We start from the raw sequence: 27925 nt of genomic DNA on the forward strand, positions 1-27925 counted from the left end.
TCGTTACAACCGAGGTATGCAGCAAAGCATTTGTGAAGCCACAACACGCACAACCTTGAGGCGGATGGGCTACAACAGCAGAAGACCCCACCGGGTACCACTCATCTCCACTACAAATAGGAAAAAGAGGCTACAATTTGCACGAGCTCATCAAAATTGGACAGTTGAAGACTGGAAAAATGTTGCCTGGTCTGATGAGTCTCGATTTCTGTTGAGACATTCAAATGGTAATGTCAGAATTTGGCGTAAACAGAATGAGAACATGGATCCATCATGCCTTGTTACCACTGTGCAGGCTGGTGGTGGTGGTGTAATGGTGTGGGGGATGTTTTCTTGCCACACTTTAGGCCCCTTAGTGCCAATAGGGCATCGTTTAAATGCCACGGCCTACCTCAGCATTGTTTCTGACCATGTCCATCCCTTTTTGACCACCATGTACCCATCCTCTGATGGCTACTTCCAGCAGGATAATGCACCATGTCACAAAGCTCGAATCATTTCAAATTGGTTTCTTGAACATGACAATGAGTTCACTGTAGTAAAATGGCCCCCACAGTCACCAGATCTCAACCCAATAGAGCATTTTTGGGATATGGTGGAACGGGAGCTTTGTGCCCTGGATGTGCATCCCACAAATCTCCATCAACTGCAAGATGCTATCCTATCAATATGGGCCAACATTTCTAAAGGATGCTTTCAGCACCTTGTTGAATCAGTGCCACGTAGAATTAAGGCAGTTCTGAAGGCGAAAGGGGGTCAAACACTGTATAAGTATGGTGTTCCTAATAATCCTTTTGGTGAGTGTATATCTTATACGGTATTTTTACCTTGTGTGTATGATTTATATATATTTATGTATATATGTGTGTGATATTCTCTTGATATATAGTATTTTTAAAAAGCAGTATCATCTCTGTTGTTTCCCAATAAAACTCGCCGAGTGCGGTTGGGGGTTAGCATAATATAGGCTGACCCTACCCAGCACCCCTTCCCCCAGTACCCCCACCCATCCTGTGTATGTTTTGCTAAAGGATAGTTGCTAACAATGTTAGTGACATACATAGTTGGAACCATGCAGCTAAACGGTCTGACTGTGTAAGTTTTGGATCTGCACCCTTGGTTATCTCTCATCCGCCTCTCAGAAATCAGTATGACTAAGGTGTCTCTCTCACTAATGTCTGTCCTATCTGCACTATATGTACACATATTAGCTTAATTGTTTTTCTTCCCATTAAAACTGCTTAAACGAAAGTCAGGCCATCCCTTAGCTGCATTGTTTTACATAATATGTTACATATAACCAATTACAGTTATGTTTTGTGAGCGTATTGTGTTTTAGGGCTGAACGATAAGTTCACATTGCAATACCATACAAGTTTTCGCAATATTTAGGTGTTGAAAATTAACAATATAGCTAAATGTTACTTATCTGTTAACAGAGTCTGTGAAATAAGTTGGTGGTGCCATGGGTTGGGCGAGCAGACACAAAGCAGTGCTGACAAAACTTGCTTCTGCTCAGTGTCGTCTGTATGCAATACAAAATATTTCCATACAGCGGAAGACGAATGTCTTTTTGTGACCAGTTTTCGTTCACTTTTCTCCCTTTCACTTATTTTTATTTAATTTCTTACAAACGCACCAAACGATCTGTGGGTGAGTCCTACAACATGGATACTTTCCTGGCAGGGGAGATACCATGATCAGGAAGGTGGTTCACCCAGGGTGAGGCCCAGCCATTGCACTGCTGCTGTGCTGACCCCTGCCAATTCCCCAAGTGTGGGAATCTCCACTGCGTAATTTGTGGTAGTGCGGGACTGCATTCGTGCTCTCCCATGACTCTTTGTTTTTGTGGGCAGTGGTATCTTAATGGTTAGGGAAGTGCACTTGTAATTGAAAGATTGCTGGTTCGAATCCCAACAAGGCACCACTGAGGTACCCTGAGCAAGGTATCGCCCCCAAGCACTGCTCCCCGGGCACTGAATTAGCTGCCCCCTGCTATGTCACAGTGTCGCATATGGGTTAAATGTTGTGTGCTGTGGTTTGTCAACAATGACCACTGATCATCAAATTCTAATTCTGGATGAGAATGATTATGTCTCGGAGAGCGCATGCAGTGGTCATGCAAAAGCAGTGGCAGTAAACTTTAGACTTTTTTTTTCTTCTCTTCTTTAGCATATATACTAGGTAATGTTGAAAAGGAACCATAATTAAAATGGCAAAACTTACTAAGCTTTGTTTCCTCTGACTGGGTAAAAATATTTTAGTGCAACCTATTGTTGGTTTGAACCCAGCAGACTCTTGTGGTCCTTGCAATGTGATGATCGCATGGATGTAGAATGCCTTGTCGATATTAATAGTGCACATCGTGCAAGCCTGGTGCCACAGTGGTGCAATAGGTATTGCTGTCGCCACACAGTGCCATTTTTTGCGTGTGAAGTTTGCATGTTCACCCTGTGTGTGAGTGGCTTTTTGGCGGATTCTTCAGTTCCCTTCCACTGTCCAAAAACATAAAAGTAAATTGGAGTGCCTAAATTTCCAGCATGTAAAACTGAGTGTAAACCAATTGCAATACATATAATATATAATATGATATAATATAATATAAATATAATAAACGATTACTCAATGAATCATCAGATTAATTTGTAAGTTACTCAATTATTGATGTAATCAATAGTGACAATGATATTGAAGTTCTGTAGCATATCTTAGGAACTTCTCATCTAAAGCCTATGAAGACTCCAGTGGCCTCATCCATGCAGTGAGTGGATGTTGCTCCCACTGTATGTGGGGCTCTTTATGGATATTAACAGGTAGCAATTGTAATACGGATGGATCTTTTAGAATCCACTGAATTAAATTTTATTCTCTATCCAGGATTCTCTTCCCCGCTACCTGCATGCCATGCGACTTGCACAAAGACAATTTTTATGCTCAGTTTTATGAATCATAGGTGGATTGCTTTATAACAAAATGATAAAAACCCATTACAAATAAAACAGCAAGATGTAATGCTGCAGTGTATTTTGGGTATGCCTCACTGTTTTATGTTTCATAAATACTCATGTAATTCTAGATACGATATACTTGCTAATGAATAGTTAAGTATCACAGATGAATATGAATTCACAGGAAAATAGATTTGTTAGGTGGATGAGATTTTAGGTGTCTTACATGGCTGATTAAAGCAAACATTAAACATTAACATCCCTAACGAGCCTTCCTTGCAGTGAACTACAAAACAAAGAACTGACTACACCAGGGGTCTCCAACTCCGGTCCTGGAGAACTACTATCCAGTAGGTTTTCTATCCCACTTGGCTTCTGATGAGCCACACCTGCTCCTGGTATTTACCTGAGAACAGGTGTGGCTCATCAGAAGCCGGGTATGATAGAAAACCTACTGGACGGTAGCTCTCCAGGACCGGAATTGGAGACCCCTGGACTACACTCTGCGCATATATTTGAGCTATATTAGAGATTTTGGGGCGGAACTAATGGCACGGGAGAGTTTGAGATTGGGTCATGGGGACAGAACTTAAACAGAAGATTGAATTTAATTTATTACTGAGTGGATGAATGAAACAAAGTTAACCCCCCCCCATCCCTAAACTCCAGGGCAGGACATCAGTGGGTTCATGCTTCTCTTTGTACATGAGGCTCAGGTGTGTCTGAGTGAGACAAGGTTGAAAATGAGTAATGGCAGAATCTCTGTGTTTCCATAGTTTCCCAGTGAGGCTTTGTTGCCATGACAACACGCTCTTTCGCATTCGATATACTTCATTTTAGGTGGAGTATTTAGGTGGAGTTTCCCTTATTGTGTTAACGTGTGTCCCATTTGTTGCATTTCTATTTGTCATCCATGTGATAGATTCACCTTATCCAGAGTGTACAGGCTTTGCTTTCGAAGATTTTGTGAAATGTTATACAGTAAATTCATGAAATATATGTTAGAAAAAAACTTGCCCTATCTGTATATCCAGGGTACATTATTTACCCTGATAACGGAACATCATACTCAAAAATAATAACACAGGCCCTGAGATAATGCACTGCTTTCAAGAGATGACACAACATTCTCCAACCTGCAGAAATATTTCCATCAAAGGAAATTTATTGGTGTTCAGACCAGGGATTATTTACTGAAAGTATATTTATAGTGTGTAGATAAAGGGCTTTTTTCATTTTCATTTAATCTGTGGGAGTTTTGTTGAGGCAGTACCTTCTGGTGCTTGTCTGTGTAACAACAACAATAATGAATAACAGCAAACAATGTCACGGAAAAATCATACACAGATCTGTACATTCATTTTGATTTGGCAATATACTATTCACAACAAATTTAAATAAGTAGATAAATAAATGATGCAAAATATTAGGTGCAACAAAAAGTATATAAAGTTTAGGCACAGCCAGTAGTTCCCAGGATTTAAACATTTTCTTCTGTGAGTTTCACGATTGTATATACGAATAACTTTTATGGACCATTCATTTATCAACCTCATTCAAGGTTGCAGCTGTACGTATAAACAGCCCCTGGTGACACGTTCTGCTGACTGGAAATGTACAGCTCTGCTACGAATTATCCAATAAAGGGATAAAGGTGATGTATGGATACAAAGCTCATTGGCTTCTGAAGGTTAACAGTAATAATTTCATGAGCAGTGCTTGCTTAAAGTTAGCTTTTGCTGACTCCTACAGATCACAGGTAATTCTTCTAACAGGGCTGATGTTATTTATTGGCATTAGAAGCTATTGTCGATGGAGGTTGGCCATACACATTTATTACCGTTTATTGAAAGTGTTATTTTAAAGAAAATGATTTCATCGCAGTTAGCTTGGGGTAAAGGAGTTGTCGGTACCGTAATTAACTTCTGGCTGTTCAGTCAATACATTTTGCTGTAACTTCTCATCTGAATCCATGTGCTTTTCTGACCTCTCATGTTTTTTGAATGGTTGTGTAGCGCAGTGATAATCATCCAAAACAAGGGTCCAGCACAACAGCTTGCCTGTGACAAATGACCTATCCGACATACTCATTGTAGGAGATTTCATGGGTCATGTTGATTGATCGTTGTAGTGCTGCATCCGACATGTTTGTGATCTGTGATTGAGTTTGCTCTTCTTTTTATAAATGTGTTATTCGAGCCTAGTTGGTCTTGCACTACAGGGCTGATAGGAAAATGTCGATGACAACATAAAGTAGGCCATCACATGATGATCCTAAGTTAGGGTGACCAGATCATCCATGTCAGGGAGGACACTTGGAGCTAGGACAGGAATTGTAAATTACCATTTCAATTAAAACGACCTGGATTTCACTTGAGCACTGAGTTCTTGCTGTGTGCTGATTGGTCAGTCTCCTATAATCATGCATGTGTCACTAATGCTAATGTGAAACAGCTGGATGAGTCTTTCAGTCAAGGAGACAAACCAGTCAAAGCACAAGAAGAGCTGAACTATTTAGCCGAGCACAGGAGCCTTTCAATTTGAAAGTAGTTTGTAAAACCCGAAGTAGCTCAGTGTCCTTCCTGACATGGATTATCTGGTCACCCTATTCTAGTTGGATGTAACAATTTCATGCTGATCGTTCTTGACGTAGGCAAGATGGCGGCGCGCGTGAGTGCTGCAGCTTGGTGCCCTCTAGTTCGGTGTTTTTTAATGTGTTTAGTTTGTATTTCGCGGCAATTGTATGGCGAACTCTGCCAAGCACAATGCGTATACAGTCGTGCAAACCTGATCAGCATCGGTTTTCAAAATAGCATTCCCGTCACGGACTATTTTCAACAAGCCAACAACATACCGCCTGAAATATCGAGGACACTGGGGTCTCCATGGATTGTTGTCGGCTCTCACAGACAGCGACGACGGAGACGGGACAGGAAACAGAAACGGGGATGTCGAGCCGGCCTGATAAAGAGGCTAAAGAAGGATCCTCACAGACCACCTCTCCCTAGCGTCTTCCTGGCAAACGTAAGATCTATCGTGCATAAAATGGATGACCTAGAGCTACGGATAGCAAATAACAACTTCGTCCGGGACTGCTGTGTGTTGATCCTAACTGAAACCTGGCTACATCCTGCTATACCCGACAAAGCTGTGCAGCTAGCAGGCCGCGTCATTCACCGGAACGACAGGAACAGTGACTCTGGTAAGAAAAGAGGAGGTGGTCTCTGCATTTACATTAACAATGACTGGTGCTCACAAAGCCGTGTTACTCATAAATACTGTTCCCCTGATCTTGAGGCATTAACTGTCATCTGCCGCCCTTTTTACTTACCTAGGGAGCTAACTGTAGTCTCCATTACGGCTGTGTATATCCCCCCAGATGCTAACGGGGCCGTAGCTCTAAGCTATCTTCATGGATGCATTAGTAAACAACAACTGGACCAGCCGGATGGGGTACACATAATAGCTGGGGATTTTAATCAGGCTTGCCTGAAAACTGTTCTCCCTAAATTCACCCAATATGTGAAATGTGCCACCAGGGAGAGCAACACCCTTGACCATGTTTACTGTAATATTAAACATGCATATAAAGCAGAGCCACACCCTCACATTGGCCAGTCGGACCACCTCTCGCTGCATCTCGTACCCGCCTATACTCCCTACATCAGGAAAAGCAAGCCATTCACCAGGGTGATCAACACCTTGCCCGGGGACGCCCTCTCCCAGCTTCAAGACTGCTTCACAACCACGGACTGGAGTGTTTTTGAAAGCCACGATTTGGAGGAATTTACAGTGACTGTGCTATCATACATTGTTTACTGTATTGATATGGTCACCATCACCAAACGTGTTAGGGTATTCCCCAACCAAAAACCCTGGATGACGAGTGAAGTGCGGCACCTCATCAGGGACCGTAACACAGCATTCAGGTCAGGAGACAGGGCACTGTACAGTGCATCCAGAGCTAACCTGAAGAAAGGCATCAGGGCTGCTAAGGTCGCATACAAAAGGAAAATAGAGGGATACATCACAGACAAGAACCCACGTCAAGTGTGGCACGGATTACAAAACATCACCAACTACAAGGGCCACCAGATCACACCCCCTTCCGCCGATGCTACAATGGCAGAGGAGTTAAATAACTTCTTTGCACGGTTCGAGGCAATTGGTCATTAAGCACCCCCCCCAGCCTTCACCAACACCCCGCTACTCCTCCAGGAACATCAGGTGAGGAGGGTCCTGAGGGAGGTTAATCCAAGGAAAACAGCTGGACCGGATGGAGTACCTGGCAAGGTACTCAAGGCGTGCTCAGACCAACTGGCAGGAATTTTCACCAAGATTTTCAACATCTCCCTGTCCCGAGCCATCGTCCCATACTGCTGGAAATCCTCTACCATCATTCCAGTTCCAAAAACATCTGCCTGCAAAAACCTGAACAACTTTAGGCCTGTGGCATTAACATCTGTGGCAATGAAGTGCCTGGAAAAGCTGGTTGCCAAGCACATCAAAGACTACCTCCCTCCATCATTTGACCCCCACCAGTTAGCCTACAGGGCAAACCGTTCCACTGAGGACGCCATTGCCATCGCCCTCCATGCAACGCTGAAACACCTTGACCACCCGGGTAACTATGCAAGACTGCTCTTCATAGATTTCAGCTCAGCCTTCAATACAATACACCCGGACATTCTGGTCAAAAAACTCCTGGACTTACGCCTCCCCCCCTCCACCTGCGCTTGGATTAAAGACTTCCTCTCCAATAGGCCACAACAAGTGAGACTCGGTCGCCATCTTTCCCCTTCGCTCACACTCAGCACTGGCTCCCCCCAAGGCTGTGTGTTGAGCCCACTCCTGTACACACTCTATACATCAGATTGTTCCCCCATCCACCCCTCCAACCTCATCATAAAGTTCGCAGATGATACCACAGTGGTCGGTCTCATTTCAGGGGGCGATGAGACAGCATACAGAGATGAGGTGCAGTCACTTGCAACTTGGTGCACATCAAACAACTTACTTCTCAACACATTAAAAACCAAGGAAATCATCATAGACTTCAGACGCAAACGCACTGCCCATGCTCCACTAAATCTTAACGGGGAATGCATTGAGCAGGTGGCGTCAGTTAAATTCCTAGGGGTACACATCGCCGAAGATCTCACTTGGTCCATCAACACTAAAGCAATAACTAAGAAGGCCCAGCAGCGTATGCACTTCCTGAGAATTCTCAGGAAAAACCATCTGGAACAGAAGCTGCTGGTGTCCTTCTACCGGACAGTCATCGAAAGCATACTCACCTTCAGCATCACAGTATGGTATGTGGGATGTACAGCAGCAGACAGGAAGGCCATGCAGAGGGTCATTTACACAGCCCAAAAGATCATAGGCCACCCTCTGCCCTCCCTGGAAAAGCTCGCCGAATCGCGCTGCCTCTCCAGGTCCAGGTCCATTCTCAAAGACTCTGCCCACCCAGCCCACCACCTGTTCAACCCGCTTCCCTCCGGCAGGCGGTTCAGGTCACTAAACGCCCGCACCACAAGACTTTCCAACAGTTTTTTTTCCCTGGGCCATACGTTCACTTAACAAAAGCAATATCCCTCTGCAGACATTGGCCACCCACCACCCCAATCCCCCCCCCCCCCTCCCTCCACCGTCTGCAATGATTAACTATGTCTCTGGAAATTGTATTTGATCACTTTATCCTCATCACCTTCGCACTTTAACACCAGGCATTTGATAGTCTGATGCTGTTACGTTTGTTACGCAGGGGAGTGTCTTGTTTTGGTTGGAAGGTGGGGACTAATGTTTTGGGTGAGAGGAGTGAATAGGTTTGGGGGGAGTGTATGAGTGAGTGTGGGTAGGCTGCCTTGGGGCGGATTTGTTAATTCTTAACTATATTAGTTTTAAAACACTGACTAAGAGTGGCAACTCTAAATTTCGTTGTGTTTAATACTACGTATTTTATGCAATGACAAATAAAGCTTCTAATTCTAATTCTAATCCTAAGTCTGTGACTTATGATTTAGTTCAGTCATTCATCCATGCATCTACCGTCGATACCACTTATATAGCACATGGCACAGGATGCCACTGACACACTAGGAGAGCAAGTTCACTTATTCATATATTTTACATGGGGCAATTTCAAACCCCAATCCTGGTGGGTGTTTCACAAAGCAGGATTTCTCAGTTAGCTGGGTTATCTTAAGCTAGAAGTCTTGATCATCCAATGAGTTTAGGTAAGGAGCATTCCTATTGGACAATCATAACTTATAGCTTAAGTTAACTCTGCTAACTGAGAGATCTTGCTTTGTGGAACACCCCCCGGAAGACTCCAGTGTATGACAGTGCTTAGCCTTTATTTTCTTATCTTGAAATTAACTTAGATTTAATATGCATGTTCACATGTATATTCATCAAGTCAAAGTAACTCAAAGGATGGGATTTGTATACGACCATTTCCAAGTAAATGGGCAATGAATTTCACTTAGGCACTGAGTTCATGCTATGTACTGATTGGTTGGTGTCCTGTTATCATGCATGTGTCATTAATGTTAATGTGAAACAGCTGGATGAGTCTTTCAATCAAGGAAACAGACCAATAAAAGTGCAAGAAGAACTGAATTATTTAGCCAAGTACAGGAGCCTATCAGTTTTAAAGTAGTTTGTAAATCCTGAAGTAGCTCCAAGTGTCCACCCTGACATGGATTATCTGCTTGCCCTACTTGCAATGCATTCATTTTGAGAAGCAGATGAAAGAACCTGCTTGCTGACTCATTTTGCAGCTCTGCACTGAAAACAATTATTTTAATCAGAGCCTATATTATCCTGGAGTATGTTTAATAATGGCTACAGGTGACCATTTCATCAAGTGTGTTCAACCTTCCCATGTATGCATAATGCATGTTTAAAAACACAAAATATGTTCTTATACATGGTAAAGTGCAAATTTATGTGAGGCAAGATTTCTTTTGGGTCCCTGGATCAATGATTTAGAAATGAAACAGCACATCATAATGTATTCATAATGTATTTAAATGTTACATTTATACTTTATCAGAATAATGTGCCATGACCAGTGATGATTGCTTATGCTAAAGGCCAGTTCCTTATTTTCCGGGAACATCGGTCACTGCCTTTTGAGAGTTTTGTTTATTCTAGCTTAAAATGTAGGTCAGCTTTCTGGGAACGTGTTTGGAGCTGTGTGTATTAGTTAGGCTCACCGCTGTGCGTGTTCTCATTAGGAGGCTCTTATAAAGCAGAGTGGAAAATAATAGTGAAAAGCGTACACTTTGAATGCATGGTGCTAAGCCAAAATGAATGCATTGTATGACTCACTTATAGAACTGTTACTATGGAAGCACGGTCATGGGCTCTGAAAACCAAGAAGCCCAATCTTCTGTAAAAGCAGCTGTAAAAGTTGAACATAATATCATTGTTATTGTTAGTGCTATGAATCTCATGTTTTTTCATTTGTGTCTTTTGCAGATCGTGTGACGGAAGTCAAGACTGACATTTATGTTACTAGTTTTGGTCCCGTTTCTGACGCAGATATGGTGAGTTTCAGTTAGGAGTAGAGTATTCACAGAAACCATTGAGTTAATCCCACTGATATTTTTTTTCTGACAAAATGTTGTCTGGTAACTGGGGGGATCCAGGTCTATAAGATTCTAACGGGTCTGGATGCTGTTCAGCCAAATGACTATTTCAATATTAGTCTAAATACTAGAACTCGTGGCCATAAGTGGAAATTAGTGGGAGGACATTTTAAAACAAATTTGAGGAAGCACTTCTTTACACAGCGTGTAGTATAGTATGGAATAGTCTTCCTGCTAGTGTAGCGGAAACCCTGGGTTCCTTTAAATCAGAGCTAGATAAGATTTTAACAACTCTGAGCTATTAGTTAAGTTCTCCCCAAACGAGCTTGATGGGCCGAATGGCCTCCTCTCGTTTTGTAAATTTCTTATGTTCTTAAAGATATTCTCATCTAATGAACAGAGAGGCTTTCAAGTTCTTGTGTTTTATTTTCTGTTCTCATTTATTTGTAGCTTTTATCCATTTAAAAGGGCAGAAAAATAAATCAATTGTTTATTGTTTGGTGGAAAAGGAAAGATATACTGTGCACTGTATACATGAGTGGTTTAAAGCACTTTTGATTTCTTTCATAGTTGTGATTTAGCAGGTAAGTGTTTCTAAGTGGTATTTAATTTCTCCTACCAAAATGTTTCCCACTGATTTTCTGCACATCTTATACTAAATGTTTTATCTTCAGCCAAAACTGGGTATTAGATTAAAAACTTGAACCTGGGTGAAGACAGAACCGAATGATTTGATGAACGCTATTTCATTAGTTGCACGATGTTCCTGTGTGAGAGGAGCCCTTTATACTCACAAATTATTCCATAATTAGTAGTGATGAATGCAGTCACATTCTGTAGTTATTGATTAATCTGGGTTTGCAAGCATTTAGAATGTGAAGGCGACTAGTTTGTCGTACTGTCACAAAATGTATGAATGACAAATGCATCCAAAACAAGGTATTAATTTCCTGGGAAATTGCATAGATATGCGTCTCTTTCTGTTTCCACTGTTTTTTTTCTGCTGCCTTTTACAGGAATCCGGACAAACAATTACCAGCCAACCAAATTTAGCACATTCATTAACAAAGTTAATGGTTCATGCCTGCACCATAATCAGAATCCCAAGCAGGGTGGACATAGATCCTAGGATACAAGTAACTGATCCCGTAGCATGAGTCAACAAGTCAAGACACATGGAAGCCCCACCAAAACCAAAACCCCAGCCAATACTTCTAGCCACACATGTAGACAGGCACCCTAAGAAACACCATATCTTTATGCTGATTGAGTATAGAGGCTTCTTTATGCCAGAAACCCATTTGAGGGATACTAGGGATATTGAAGGACGTTTACTCTTATGCATTGAATTTTTCTGTCCAGGAAAAAAAAACCCAACTTAAAATACCATACTCTACCTTCTTGGATGACTGATACCACCTTTTCCTTGACAGAAACGCAGTCAAAATAACTAACATTGCCTCTGAACTCTGATGTAGAACCACCATGGGAGCAGCATACACATTTGAGGACTAAGCTTTCCAACTGTGTGAAAGGCTGTTTACAAACCAATATCAGTATCATAATTAGCTAATAGTTGATGAGATAAGCTATCGGTAAATTTATAGCCATATGGTATTGGTTTGTCCTAATAAACAGCTGTTGTAAAGCTATAATGTAAAGAACATACTGTAAGCCATATGAGTTTGGAGCTGGTTTTTGTTAGCTTATTTCTGTCAACCATTTACACACTATATGAACAAATGTATCGGGACAGGTGACCATTACACCTACAGGAACTTTAATGACATCCCATTCTAAATCCGTAGGCATCAATATGGAGTTGGTCCCTCCTTTGCAGCTACTGTATAATGGCTGTCACCCCTCTGGGAAGGCATTCCACAAGATTTAGGAGTGTGTCAATGGTATTTTTCCCCCATTCATGCTAATGAGCATTTGTGAGGCCGCGCACTGATGTTGGATGTGCAGGCCTGGCTCTCAGTCTCTATTCTGCTTCATCCCAAAGGAGTTCTTTGGGGTTCATTGGGGTCAGGGCTCTGTGCAGGCCAGTCAAGTTCTTCTACACCAAACTCTCCCAAGCATGTCTGTAATGTTATACAGCGGCCTCCACAATTATTGGCACCCCTTGTAAAGATTTGTAAAAAGGGCTAGAAAAAATCCACCATTTGGTGAAGCAGCTTCATGTCACACTGAAAAATTGGGAAAAATCCAACCTTTCATTAACATAAATTTGTTCCAAGAAAAAAAAAACCTTCATCAAGAAATAATTATCTTTAACAAAAACACGTGCCACAATTATTGGCACCCCTACTTTTAATACTTTGTACAACCTCCCTTCGCCAGTATAACAGCACTCCTGAGTCTCCTGTAGCATTTTATAAGGTTGGAGAATATAGAGCAGGGCATCTGAGTCCATTCCTCTTTACAGAATCTCTCCAGATCACCCAGGGTCCGAGGCCCTCTCTTCTGCACTCTCCTCTTCAGCTCAGCCCACAGGTTTTCAGTGGGGTTCAGGTCAGGGGACTGAGATGGCCATGGCAGAAGCTTGATTCTGTGGTCAGCTAACCACCTTTGTGTTGATTTGGACATGTGCTTAGGATCACTGTCCTGCTGGAAGATCCAATGACGGCCCAAGTTTTTGTTTCCTTGCAGAGGCAGCCAAAGTTTTTATTTAAGATGTCCTGGTGTTTCATGGAGTCCATAGTGCCATGTACCCTAACAAGGTTTTCAGGGCCTTTGAAGGAAAAACAGCCCCACAACATCACAGAACCTCCACCATATTTTGCATTTGGGATAAAGTTCTTTTCATTATAGCCATCCTTCTTTTTACGCCAAACCCATTTGATGTTTATTGCCAAAAAGCTCCATTTTTGTTTCATCAGACCATTGTATTTGGTTCATGTCAAAGTTGTAGTATTGTTTCGCAAACTCCAGGTGCTTAAGTTTGTGGTTAACTGGCATACCTTCCAAATAATCTGTTAGCATGAAGGGGGCATCTGATTTTTTTAGAGACGTGGTAAATCCAAGATTTTACATTGTCTTGTAATTCACCAACAGTCATCCTTGGGGATTTTTTGTCTCTCTTATGATCCTCCAGCCAACCAAATTTAGCACATTGAATGCATTGAATGTGGGGGCTAAATAAACTTGGGTCCTCATGCAGGCAGGTTTGTAACAGTTCCAGTTGATGTCCACTTTTTAATTATTGCCCTAACAGTACAAATGGGCATTTTAAGGCGAGTAGCTATTTTTCATACCCATTCCCTGACTTATGAAGGTCAGCACACTTCTCCCTCATTTGGTCTGTGTGTTCTCTTACCTTTCCCATGTTGATGGATGACTAAGGGAATTTGGGCTCTGTGTCTCCTCATGTTCGTATCCCTGTTAACCAGGAAGTCATGGATTACAGCTTGAAGATTCCTCTTCACTCCACTCAACTCAAAGATGTACAATTTACAGGGGAAACATGCTTCAGTTACATTGTGTTCACTATAATTTCCAGGGGTGCCAATAATTGTGGCAAATGTGTTTTTGTTAAAGATAATTATTTCTTGATGGATTTTTTTTTCTTGGAATAAATTTATGTTAATGAAAGGTTGGATTTTTCTCAATTTTTCAGTGTGACATGAAGCTGCTTCACCAAAAGGTGGATTTTTTTCTAGCCCCTTTTACAAATATTTACAAGGGGTGCCAATAATTGTGGATGACGCTGTATGTAAATTCTGCTCTCCTTTCTTTTTGCAAAAATGATCTGTTACCCTGCTGCCATTTGACCATTTTGAACATAGCTTACTAAGCAAGCTGTCTGTAACTACAACACTAGCCAAAAGGCTTCTGTGCCCCTGCATGCGACAGAATGAACGAATACTATGAGTCGACACCTCCGATCACGGTGAAACTTGTCAGTCGTGTTCATTGATGTTATTGGTAGCAATAATGTTGTTTTCCAATCTAGTTGAGATGCCTCCCAAACACCATGCAGACAAGCGTGGCTTCCAGACGAGTGTGAAGTGTCTCACTGCAAGTCTGTCTGTCCAGTCAACTCTGCCTAACCAAAAACTGTATAAAGCTCTCATAGACTCCCAGTGAAGAACGGGGTCTGGGAGGGCTCCAAAAACACGTCATCAAAGCATATTGACCAATAAGCTTTCAGCTATTCTCCATTTAGACGAAGCGTACAAGAATCTTCCATTGACTTCCTGTGAAGCACTGTGTCAATGGGCATCTATGGGGCGTATTTATCCTGGCTTCAAAGGGAAAGTTAACGCTTGTGTTGTCGAAAGCAACTCCTGCGAAATGATCAGCGCTGTGGTTCAATTAGTAAGATAAATTAATTGCAGTTAAAGATAAATTAAGATTAAGTTTAAAATAAATGAATTGCAGTTAAAATTAATTTACATTGATACATTGATGAATTAAATTCTTTTGGCAATTTTCTAGGGGAAGCTGAGCTTCCCATGTCGTCTTAGAGCAGTTGCTTGTGTTCTAAATACCTACCATACACACAATCTACCCATTGTCTGTATCGCTTTTCCCATTTGGGTTTGTGGGCAATGGAGCCTATTCTTGACTGATGGGAGCAAGGCAGAGACAAACCCAGGATGGGGCTCCAACCCATTGCAGGATGCGCATGCTAACACATTCACACATTACAGTCACCTTGGGCACACAGTTCAAAGTTGTATGTTATTGGACTGTGGGCAGAAACTGGAAGATGTGGTGTAATCCCAAGCACACATGGGGAGAATGTGCCAACTCTACACACACAAAGTAGGTATCCACTCTGCCTCCCTCAACAGGCACAATAGGTTCACAAAATACAATTATACACAGCTGTCAGAAATGTATTTTGTAAGATGCGACAGAAGGGGCTAGTCTTTGTTTTAGTGGCAGAAGATCATTGGATACAGGTATTATGGAAAGTACATATAGCTAATTTAAATCAGAGTAATGACACAGATAGGCTAGGCTACCCCAAGAGGCTAAAGGGCACATAGCTTACCGTGAAGTATGCTAACCTCGCATCGAACCTGGATGTCTTCTTTTAAGATGTAGTTGCATCATTTAAGTTTGCTTTGCAGTACTGACAAACTGCATTTTCTGTCAGTTTTAATGTGATGTTCTCCCACGCAACTGAGTCTTTCTCTTATTATTTGGACCCTCATCCGCCGTGATCTTCCTGTCGCCATACTGCTCGAAAAATGGAGACGGCAAATTTTAATCAATGCTTTTTCAAATGATTATGACAGTTCTAAATATGTCATGTTTTTCTTTTGTGGAGCGGTTTCTACTTTGTTATGCTACCATGTATCTTTATCTTGTATAGCGTCCTTCTTATGGGGGAGCCATGAACGTGAGGTTCAAGGAACCCATAGATATTTGAACATTGTTCTGCGGCTCCTTGTTACTTCCTACACAATAATCTACCTTGGTCTTATAGAAGGAAAGCAATTCCAGAATTCATTACTCTGAAGTGCATTTGTCTCTACTTAGATAATATGCAGATGTTATTGAGCCCCAGAGCCTTAAAATGACTTTTATAAACAGCAGGAGGGGTAACCCCACCAGGTTTCAATAATCATGCCATGGTAAGTGATCACAATCCCTGCTAATCTGTTTGGTGACACCCACTCAGCTTTTCTAGCCTTAATGCTCATTAGGATTGTTTTGAGCGATTTTTCTCAGTCTGGTTCTCAGGGACTTCCAGACGGTCCACGTATTTGCTTCCTCCCAGCTCAAACGTGGACTGTCTTCGGGTCCCCAAGGACTGAGTTGGAGAAACACTGGTTTAGAAGGCCAGCAGGGTGGATTGAAGGAGGCGAGACAGTTTAGGGGAAGGAGGAGATCCCTTATGAAAAGGACGTGCCATATATTTGTTATTCTTTGTATTTAGCAGGTTATTAGCTTTGCTTTTTCAGTTAGCGTACCTGAAAAGGATCTTTTTCCATTTTGTATTGATTTTAATAGAACTTTTTTCTCTTCGCACATCCTGCTGTACTGTAAATGTGTTTTGTCCATTTGGTGTCCTTTGCGTTTTTATAGACCCTTTAGACATTTAGTTTCTTCTGGGTATTTTCCTGAATTTCTCCTCAGTTTCACAAGAAATTTCATGTTGTTGATAAACTGGCAAGCGTGTTTTAGGCAAGGTTGACACAGATCAGGCTGGATTGTTTGCCACAGTATTCAAACAGCTAACCCTATTCCCTCTGTTTGGGCTGAATTAATTGGGAGGGGGGCATTGGGCTCAGCAGCCTGAACAGTTCCATGTTTCATTTCCTTGTGTATCACAAGATTCAAAGAAACACTGAATGTCAGTTCTTTTTTCACTTCTTTTACTCCCTGTATATGTGACTATGCAAGCTAAAATATGTGTCCAATTGTAAGATGAAATGAGCATAAATGTGGAAAATTGGGCATTTGGCACGTACTTTCATGTTAATTTTTCGCAGTTTGTAATAATTGTATGTTTCCAAGATATGAAGGGATCTCTCTTCTCTAGGATATGTTCCACAGCTAAAAGGTTTATTCTGTCAATCCAAGAAACAGGCATTATCTACTATAATGTGACTTCACACAGCCCAAGGGTGTCATTTTCCTGAAAATGTCACAGGAGGGTTTGGCAGTGGTAGAGGCCTCTATCCGCCTGTTTCTCCTTCCCTGTTCTTCACTTTTTTTTAAAATAAATGTTCCTCTTTCTCTCTCACCCCACCGAATGATCCCAAACCATAATATTCGTAGCAGTATGTGACCTTTCTGTGACCTTGCAACCTCTTTGTTTTTGGGTATCAGGCCCCAGCTCTGCCTCCCACTATGCTTGCATTTTTCATATTTGTTGTTCCCCACTTCTTTCTTAAATCTGTATCCACCACTCACCCCAAAAAAATCCCATTTTTCACATTACAACTCCAAAAATCATAAATCTTCTAAATTGTGTGAATTTAGATTCCCCGGCGAGTCCTCGGTGTGGTTAGTTCTGGGGGTATTTTATTATTTTTCGTGCATAATATAATTTTTGTGTGCTTATTTTAATTTATTTTTCTTGTTTTAAGCAGTTGCTAATGTGCTATGTAAATTAAGGTTTATTGGTTGAGATATAGTAAAACCTTTTTATATTAGCAAGAAATATTGAACAGTAAACTTTTGGCACTATGACCTTTTTGCTATAATGCAACATCAAAGTTGACACTTTTATGACATAGAAGTGAGGATCTGAGATCAGTGTCAGCCATTCCCTGGAACACCCGAAGGTAGGGGTCTTACTATAGGGGAGTTGAACCAGCAACCTTCTAATCAAGTCCTAACGTGCAGAACCACCCAAATACTAGAGTTGGATGTCTCGAGACCGGTCTTTTACGCTGTCTTGGTCTTGTCACAGTCTCGACGGTCTATGGTCTTGGTCTTGTCTTGGTCTCGCTGTCTCAGATCGACATAGTGGTCGGGAGATTTGGAGTGAAAAGTATCCATGACACACAACGTAACATTCGATAATGCAACATTATTATTATTTCGCCTTTCGCACCCTTCAAATGCAACCAATCAATGACATACATGCATTTTGTTGTGATTCAGACATTGGTGCTCATCCAATCAAAATACGTGTTATACGCGCAAAATAAGTGTAGCGCTACTTAAACGTTAGTTAAATGTAGGGCTGCATGATTTGGGGAAAATATTGAATCGCGATTCTTCTGACAGAAATTGCGATTGCGATTTAATTTTTTTTATGTCAAGCTTCAGTTCAATATTCAGTGTGTAGTAATTTTAAAACATGACGCAGCATGAGATACCATCGATCAGTATTAACTGGTCTACGTTCTAATGCAAGGATGAGAATTTAAAGATGTGATGTGTCAAGTTAAATAAAGTAATAATGAAAACAATTATAATATAACATTAATATATTATAATTTATAGTCTCCAGACCCCCCCACCACCCTGAATCGGATCTGCGGTTTCAGGAAAAAAAATCCAAATCAATGTTCAAGTGAGGTGAATAGCACATTACAGATACACTCACCTAAAGGATTATTAGGAACACCTGTTCAATTTCTCATTAATGCAATTATCTAATCAACCAATCACATGGCAGTTGCTTCAATGCATTTAGGGGTGTGGTCCTGGTCAAGACAATCTCCTGAACTCCAAACTGAATGTTAGAATGGGAAAGAAAGGTGATTTAAGCAATTTTGAGCGTGGCATGGTTGTTGGTGCCAGACGGGCCGGTCTGAGTATTTCACAATCTGCTCAGTTACTGGGATTTTCACGCACAACCATTTCTAGGGTTTACAAAGAATGGTGTGCAAAGGGAAAAACATCCAGTATGCGGCAGTCCTGTGGGCGAAAATGCCTTGTTGATGCTAGAGGTCAGAGGAGAATGGGCCGACTGATTCAAGCTGATAGAAGAGCAACTTTGACTGAAATAACCACTCGTTACAACCGAGGTATGCAGAAAAGCATTTGTGAAGCCACAACACGCACAACCTTGAGGCGGATGGGCTACAACAGCAGAAGTCCCCACCGGGTACCACTCATCTCCACTACAAATAGGAAAAAGAGGCTACAATTTGCACGAGCTCACCAAAATTGGACAGTTGAAGACTGGAAAAATGTTGCCTGGTCTGATGAGTCTCGATTTCTGTTGAGACATTCAAATGGTAGAGTCAGAATTTGGCGTAAACAGAATGAGAACATGGATCCATCATGCCTTGTTACCACTGTGCAGGCTGGTGGTGGTGGTGTAATGGTGTGGGGGATGTTTTCTTGGCACACTTTAGGCCCCTTAGTGCCAATTGGGCCTAAATGCTCAGGTAGGCCACGGCCTACCTGAGCATTGTTTCTGACCATGTCCATCCCTTTATGACCACCATGTACCCATCCTCTGATGGCTACTTCCAGCAGGATAATGCACCATGTCACAAAGCTGGAATCATTTCAAATTGGTTTCTTGAACATGACAATGAGTTCACTGTACTAAAATGGCCCCCACAGTCACCAGATCTCAACCCAATAGAGCATCTTTGGGATGTGGTGGAACGGGAGCTTCGTGCCCTTGGTTGTGCATCTCACAAATCTCCATCAACTGCAAGATGCTATCCTATCAATATGGGCCAACATTTCTAAAGAATGCTTTCAGCACCTTGTTGAATCAATGCCACGTAGAATTAAGGCAGTTCTGAAGGCGAAAGGGGGTCAAACACCGTATTAGTTTGGTGTTCCTAATAATCCTTTAGGTGAGTGTATATGGCTGTCATGGGATTGGCTGGGCATGAGTGCAGCTTGGCTGAATTTCTGACCATTTCCTGCTTTAAATACTTGACAAACCACTTATTCTGGACCTGGAATTAAAATAAATAATACTTCCTTCCACAAAAGTGGGAAAAAAAACGTCTAAATAAGACTAACTAAGCTTTGGGGGTATCAGAATGACTGGGTTTCATTAAATTAGTCCAGTGTTTTTTAAACGTATTGTCCTGGGGACCTGTCATGTCAGGCTTTGGTGCTGCAGGGCCCTGCATGATCCCCCCCCCCCCCCCCCCCCCAGATAGTTAGATATTATTACTATAGATGGATAGTATTATTATTATTATTATTATTATTATTGTACCACTACTGTTGTTATTACTATTAGTATTAGTATTATTAGGGCTTATGCCTATGTAAGAATAATATTAAACATGACCTAACGGGAGTGCTTTGGCTAAATTTGAGATTATTGCCAAATAAATATATTATTGCCAAGTAAATATACAGATATATAGTAATTAGGCTGTTGTTGTTATCATTATTATTATTAATATATTTTTTATTATGTGTATTATTATCACGTTCACATGTTTTGTTTCCAAATGCCGGTGTAATTTCGATGGTTTCATGGCCTCGTTACTTAGCATAGCTTGGCAGATGACACAGATTGGTTTTGGGGGGAAACTATTGCTAGAAATAAAACCGAATTTAATGTATGAAATGTCGTAATTTCGAGTAAATGGGCGATGATTTTTTGCCTCTGGCTCATCCTCTAAGTTGGAATAATTTGATGGACGCTTCAGAAAAAACGAATCCAGACTCGTTTGCTTTGAACGCGGCATGATTTATTGACCGCTCTCGTAACGCGTGTGTGTCTGTGAAAAGTTTGGAGTGAATGAGAGGAAGGGCGGGAACTCTGAACATTCTAGCATACTGAAACAAGGGGCGGGATGTGAAGTCGAAGGAATGGGAAGTGGCACGCAGTGACAGCAGCGCTGAAATCAGATCTGATCTGACTGAATTTTGATTGGTGCAGAAGCGAGGCTCCGCGGACCGGCAGGAACCCTCTCACGGACTGGCCCCGGTTTGGCCCATAGTTTGAGAAAAGCTGCATTAGTCTATAACATCTTTTTGCCATTCATTCGACCCTACTGAATTTTAACAAATTAAGATGTAAATAATCCAGGTGTAAAATTGTAATTAAAATGAACGTAGAGTGCAGTACCAGCTACATGCTGATCAAAGAAAATGGGCCATGGAATATGAACTTTTATTCTCAATAACAAGTACAGTCCATGTGCAAATCTATAATGATTAGGCTACTGAATGAGCAACAGAGTCAAGGTGGATTTTCTCTAGGGTTTGTCATTTGCCACCAAGACAGTTCTGGGAAAGAAGCTGTATGAGAGAATCAAAGGTTCAAATGTGTTCATTAAAAGGTGCAATAGGTCTCTCAGGCAGGCATTGAGGCAGATTTGTTTATCTTGTTTTGGAACTAGAACAGTGGCAAAGGATTTGAAGCAGGCAGGAATGGTACACAGAGAGATTAGTATACTTATAGTTAGCATACTTCACGGTAAGCTATGTGCCCTTTAGCCTCTTGGGGTAGCCTAGCCTATCTGTCTCATTACTCTGATTTAAATTAGCTATATGTACTTTCCATAATTCCTGTATCCAATGATCTTCTGCCACTAAAACAAAGACTAGCCCCTTCTGTCGCATCTTACAAAATACATTTCTGACAGCTGTGTATAATTGTATTTTGTGAACTTATTGTGCCTGTTGAGGGAGGCAGAGAGATTAGTACACAGTACCAGTCAAAAGCTTGGGCACCTAGCTGCCTACAGGAGAGTGATACTGCCGCATCACATGACCTGGCCACCTGACCTAAACACAATAGGAATGGATTTGGAGAAGTTTAACCTGAGAGTGAAGGAAACGTGGCCAATGAGGGCTATTTGTGGAATAGGACAGCTGGAAAAGCATCCCAGGAGGCCACCTCAGGAAACTGGTGTAGAGGAGACAGTAGGGTCAGCCAGGCCCTGGAGCAGCTGGGGTTAAGGACCTTGCTCAAGGGCCCAATGGTGGAATCACTGACCCAGGGATTTGCTGACAGCTTTCTGAGTCCCAGCCCATGGTGCTACCCCTCAACAATGTTTTTATTATTTTATACTTTTTTTGTCAGTGCATAATTCCATATACAGTACTGTGGAAAAGTCTTAATTAAAGTCTCAGTTAAATGTTTAAATCTTTTCTCTGGGTTGTATGTGCACATTTTATCAGAACAAAAAAATACAATGTAACGTATGCAAATCAAGAGTAACAACAAAAACTGGTAAAAATTTCTTCTGTTCTCCAAAAAGTTACTGATAAGTCGTTGAATGGCTAGATGAAGACCGCTTCACCTCCCAAAACTCTGGGGCATCCCAGCCATTTCATGTGCTTATTAAATTTCACCCCAGCTCACTTTGACTAATTAAGTCAATGAAATATTAGCTATACAAGGTGTGCTAGTGGTTGAGTCAAAAAGTGCATGGGTGTGTTGTATAGTTGCTGGAAAAATTGGGGTGATTGTAGCAGAAGTTCTGAAATGGCTACGCTAACATACTTTGACAGGCATAACAACATAGTTTAACACCAACATAAAGATAATTTAAATATCATTTTCATTGGCTGTCTAAGACTTACACAGTACCATATGTTATTGTTATTTTATAGTTGTGATATCTTTATAATTATTCTAAAATGTAGAGAATAATACAAAGGGACCTTTCTGTGGGTAGATGTGTCCAGACTTTTGACTGGTACTGTATCTTTGGATCCTTACAGATAGCTAGTCAACAGTGTCTTTTAGTGTTGCAATGGAGACTAGCTTTGGGGTCATGTTCTTTTTTGCAGTTCTTGTTTTTCAAAGGCTTCCAGATCTCCGGTTCTGTAATCTGGATGGAGAGAAATTGCTGTTAATTTTCACAATTGGTTGAAAAGGGCATATTGAAGCTGATAACCTTTTTGAGGTGTCAGTTTGGAGGGTGAGAGCAGTTACTTTCTCATTTTTTTAGTGACAAGTTTCAGTTGTACAGTAATTTATAGCAAGTATAGTAATTTCAGCAAGTGCTTGACAGGCAGTGACTGATTTTCATTTGAATGGACAGGGTCTTATTTTGGAATTATTGATGACAGTGGATTGGTTGTTGATGGCCGACTAGGTTATGCTTGAATTCTCTTTCCCTTGTTCCTCTTAAACTATTTCTGCTTTGTTTTGGTGGTTTTGTCTTTGAATACTACTCTAGGCTTACTGCCTACTAAGTTTTTCGGCCATTAAGCTTGTGTAAATAGAGATGGCTAATTTCTTGGCTGATTTTCATTTTTTTTCTTTTATAACTGTGACCTGTAGAAGCAAATACAGATTGAGGGCCCTGCTCAAGGGCCCAATGGAGTAGAATCACTCCAGGCATTCATGGGATTCGAACCAGCAACCTTCCAGTTGCTGGCATAGATCCCAAGCCTCAGAGCCACCACTCTTACTTAATGAAAGAGGAACAAGTCTCAAAAAAAAGTTGCTGTACACCCAACTTTATCTGACATATGTTGCTTTGCCAAATAAGAGCAAGTGCGACACATTTAAATACCCACACAAATGTCAGTTACTTTTATCATTTACCATTATGTTTAAATACACCATATAACACGCCGTTTACTTTTTTTTTGTGTTTTTTTTTTTTTTACTTGTCGTAATATCCATAGTTCATGGGTTACAAACCTCCAAATAAAACTGAAGTGCACTATTCCCTTCCAAATAATAGGTTCAGGGTAATATTATTAATACCAACATCGCATGTTATGCACATATAATTCTTACATAGCTAGTAAGCGAGATTCAGATCAGGCTTCTTCATACTGTACGGACATTAATAGCACAGGAGGTTAAAGTTTTGCTAAAACATTTTTACTCTGTCATAGGAAAAAAGCAGGTGGAGTGGTGGCTCTGAAGTTAGGGATCTGTGCCAGTGACTGGAAGGTTGCTGGTTCAAATCCCATTAATGCCCGAAATGATTATACTCTTTTGGGCCCTTGAGCAAGGCCCTTAACTAGGGTTGCAAAGGGGCAGAAAATTTCCGGTAAATTTCCGGAAAGTTTCCGGTAAATTTCCATGGTAAGTTAAGCTTGGGAATTTTGGAAATATTCCATATTGGAAACTTTCCATGGAAATAATGGGAATTATGGAAATTAATGGGAATTTAGGAGAACTAACTGGGAATATATTATTTCCAAGCATAAATATAATCAGTCGTGCTCTTTAACCAATCAGATGTGACCTCGCCATTTCAACCAATCATAACCCGCCAGGAGCGCAGTCTAAACCCTGTTTACATGAAATAAGCCTGCTCCCGAGCAGGTTTAAGCTTGCGCACCTGTTGCTATGACAGCAAGTCCAGGATGAGCTTCGAAGAACCAAACAATCCAAGATCATGCCAAATCGTCAACAATCAAATCCAGCTAACTGAGTTAGCGACGTACGAAGAACGAGCCCCTGGAATGATCTTCAAAACAAAACAGCCAAATGAGGAAGCTAGCATCTTCTTTATGTTATACTAGCTATGGCTTATTTAGCATCTAACAGATGCTAGCATTTTATTTAGCATCTTATCAGATTGCTATCTACCAGATTAATACATTTTATGTGATATTCACAATTTAAACATTTAATGAATATATTTTCCCATAATATCATCAAAACTTACCTCACTTGTTAAGTCCACAGGCTCAAATGTGTGCCTTCAATACTCTTTGTCCTTCAGGCTCAAAAGTGTGGTCCATGTGTACATGTGATGGAGGCATGCACAGTGCCAGTAGGTGGTCTCAATAGCCATGCAGCAAGCATGTGCTCTGTACATGTGATTAAGGAATGGCATGGATATTCAAGTGTATTTTGAATTGCATTTGTTTGTTTTTGTCAATATTATGCTAAAATATACTTTGCTCAACTATATTTAAGTTACCTAAGAAGAGCCAACCTTCAATTTGGAAAATTCCCAGTTTATTCCCATAAATTCCCGTTAATTCCCGTTTATTCCCATTAATTCCTGTTAATTCCCATGGAAAGTTTCCATCTTTGAAAATTCCGGGAATTTTGCAACCCTACCCTTAACCTGCAAATGCTTCATCCTGGGTATGACATTAATCTACACCCAGTCCTATAAGGAGGTCCTCCAACTTACAGGGTATAACTTGGGGATTGGTGGCAGGATTGGCACTCCAGCTACCAGTGGAAAAACTCCATTTGTACTATTGGTCCATTTGTACCACCCTGTGGTGGTTCATCATGTGGTGGATGCAGCAATGTGCAGTAAACTCAGCACATGCCTCCTTACCTTTCTAATAGGGGAAAAAACCTTGGCTAGCTTTGCGATTTTAATGATTATTTCTTATCAAAATTATCTAGTATAAGTAGTTGTCCATTATTTCTGAAATTTTAGGCTTTAATATGAATATGTAATTTATATCCCTCTATCTTGGACTTATCCCTGATGGGCTGAGTACGGATGATTAAAGATTGTTAAAGATTCTAGCAAAAAAGCCATCACGAAACACTGGCTTCAAAAAAATAGCCCTACCATTAAACACTTTATTAATATTGTAAAACACCTGCACCTTTTAGAACAGATTACCTATTCCATGCAGCTCCAAAAAGAGCTAGGAGAAAAATGGTGGAAAAAATGGTGTGTTTATTTAGCAGACAAGACAGATCTCTTATAAGTACCATATGCATATACTGCTTAATTGGTTGCTCCATGTAAGGTACTGTGAACCTACCACACCATTGTATTCCAAATGTCCTCATAATTATTTTCTCCTTTTCTCTTCTCACCCTCTCTCTTCTTTCCTTGGCTTTGTAGTTGTTATTTTTTTTGTCTGTTTTATGTGGAAAATGACCTGTATGACTAAATAGAGAGTTAAAAAAAAAAAAAAAAGATTATCTAGTATACGTTTAATAATCAGTTTAAAGTTTACCCCCGATGTTTCACCCCGGTTTTGTGGTGGTTCCCCCCCGGTTTACTTTGGCTTTACATGTACAGTATTACCACTTGCAAGCTTTGTGTCGTCCTCTCGCACAGTGAAGAACTTCCATGCTAATGAGTTAGCAGCTGTGAGGCTATTGCCTGCACCTCTGTGCGTATGACATGTGGTGCATGCGTAAAATGGACCGGTTCGGTATCGGAAATCCATGAGGGTCTCCTTTCTGGGCCAAGTACACTGAAAATCGACCAATTACGCTCCCTGGCCGGTCACTCGGTGAACCTCTAGTAAATCTGCTTTGTCATTGATGAAGGTCTCAGTAGTACAGGTAGGGATATGGTTCTCTTCATAAACCTCTCTAAAGTAAGTTGTGATACTTTATTGATCTCTGTAGGGGAATTCTCTTTTGGCCTATCCCGTCTTGGCAGTCACAGTGCAGGGTCAGCCACTTTCCAGAACTACTGGAACAATTGGGCTTAAGGACCTTGCTCAAGGGCTCAGTGGCGGCATCACTATACTGGCAACCTTCCAATCACAGGCACATGCACAGAGTTCTAACTCATAGAGCTACACGCCATGGCTATGGTCTCCATGAGGATTTTATGAAGCTTATTATGGGCTCTATCACTGTGCTGTTTAACACATGTCCCAGAGACCTGTGTTTCTGAAGGCATCCTGTGGGAACATGAAACTTCATCTTCTATGAACATCCTGTCTTGTGTAACACCAGACGCAGCAATATGCCCATGGCAATACAACGTATCTGCCTAACTCTAAGCTAAACAGCAACAAGCTGATTTGGTTTGATGTAGACTCAGTTTAACCTACTGAATAGACCCCACGTTGACATGACTATAAACGTAAAAACTGGTGACAAATATATTACAGTATATTTGATTTTGTTGTACCAGTATCTAGAATCAAATATCAATGTAATTCAGATCTGGATCATTATGTAGATGTATGGGGCTGTTTTGAAAGTTTCTGCTGTTGTGTATCAGATCAGTTTTTTTTGTGCTAGTATTCAAATCAAATCAGAATTTTACATGTCACATTCTTCTCGATGGGCTTTTTAGGAGTTTTAGCAATTTGATAGAGTAGATCCATGACCACCACCAGATCTCAGTTATCAGAAGCTGTTTGCCAGTTTCCGTGTCTAACACTATTATGTTATAATTCTTTCTCTCCCAAGTAGAAACTGGTTTCTTGCTTTAATAGCTGTATCACACTACAAAGTGAGTTGGATTTCATACTAGCCTGGGACACTGATGCTTAATCTGTGTCTGTACTACTCTGAAGTTGATTTGATACTAAAAAATTATAGCAGTTCCTAATATATCACCTGGTCCTTTTGATCTTAAAACAAGTTGTAAAAACCTTGATCTTTTAAGCTTGACTAAGGGGCATCTTGGAGATATTTTCCCTTTATCCTAAAAGCTTAAAACTTTTTATCTAACCGATGATTTTTTTGGTACTTGTCCTAACCACATGTAAGTCTGTCCATTTCTCTGTGTGTGTGTGGACGCTTGTGGTCAGATGGTCGCTGTTCCTTTGTGTTTCTGCTTTCATTTTCCAGTCATACCTTTTGCCTTTTCCCATGTTTTTGGTGGTATGTTACTTTCCTACTTATTTTAAAAATAACGCTCCGCACCTCCGTCTAACCCTTTGTTACATCGTGTTCCCCTTCACATTGATGTTTTTTTCTCTCCTAGTTACCTTTCTATCGAGCCTGCTAATGAGCTTTCAGTATTTGTCATTTTCCTTCAGTTAAATTATGTTTATATCCTGCAGCTCATCTTTAATGTTTGTGATTCTGCCCATTGCATGGACAGAGTGTGACTGAACCTGTCTGTTCAATACTTATTCATAAATACTCTTTGAATAGAGGGAAACTTTCATTTTCAGTCGATAGTTTGTCACTTACCAGCACAAATCCTGTAACATGTTGACCAGGTCAACATCATGGGGAGGGTAGTTGCACAAACCTGAGTGAAGGATTTTAAAATGTTACAGCGAGGTGGAGAAATAGCTTCTCGCTTATTGGTGCCAAGGGAGAAGTCTCTGGAGTAGTGGAGAGTTTATTAGGCAGAGAACACTTGTGTATTAGAACAATAATGT

The 27925-nt window shown here is 40.9% G+C and overlaps 1 protein-coding gene and 1 non-coding gene across 5 annotated transcripts in view; both read left to right on the top strand.

Annotated features, from left to right (window-relative positions):
- gabra2a (gamma-aminobutyric acid type A receptor subunit alpha2a) overlaps positions 1 to 27925 on the top strand; it is an 89312-nt gene that overhangs the window by 5439 nt on the left and 55948 nt on the right. For all 4 annotated transcript variants that reach the window (XM_072706976.1, XM_072706975.1, XM_072706978.1 and 1 more), the window contains one exon: positions 10437 to 10504. In XM_072706976.1, coding sequence (XP_072563077.1) covers positions 10437 to 10504 — 68 coding nt within the window. The remainder of the gene's footprint in view (positions 1 to 10436; positions 10505 to 27925) is intronic.
- On the top strand, positions 1672 to 1835 carry LOC111857626 (U1 spliceosomal RNA). The gene has a single exon (XR_002841400.1). It is a non-coding gene; the product is annotated as a U1 spliceosomal RNA (small nuclear RNA).

Source organism: Paramormyrops kingsleyae, chromosome 25, assembly GCF_048594095.1.
Source record: "Paramormyrops kingsleyae isolate MSU_618 chromosome 25, PKINGS_0.4, whole genome shotgun sequence".
In the NCBI taxonomy this organism is placed as follows: Eukaryota; Metazoa; Chordata; class Actinopteri; order Osteoglossiformes; family Mormyridae; genus Paramormyrops; species Paramormyrops kingsleyae.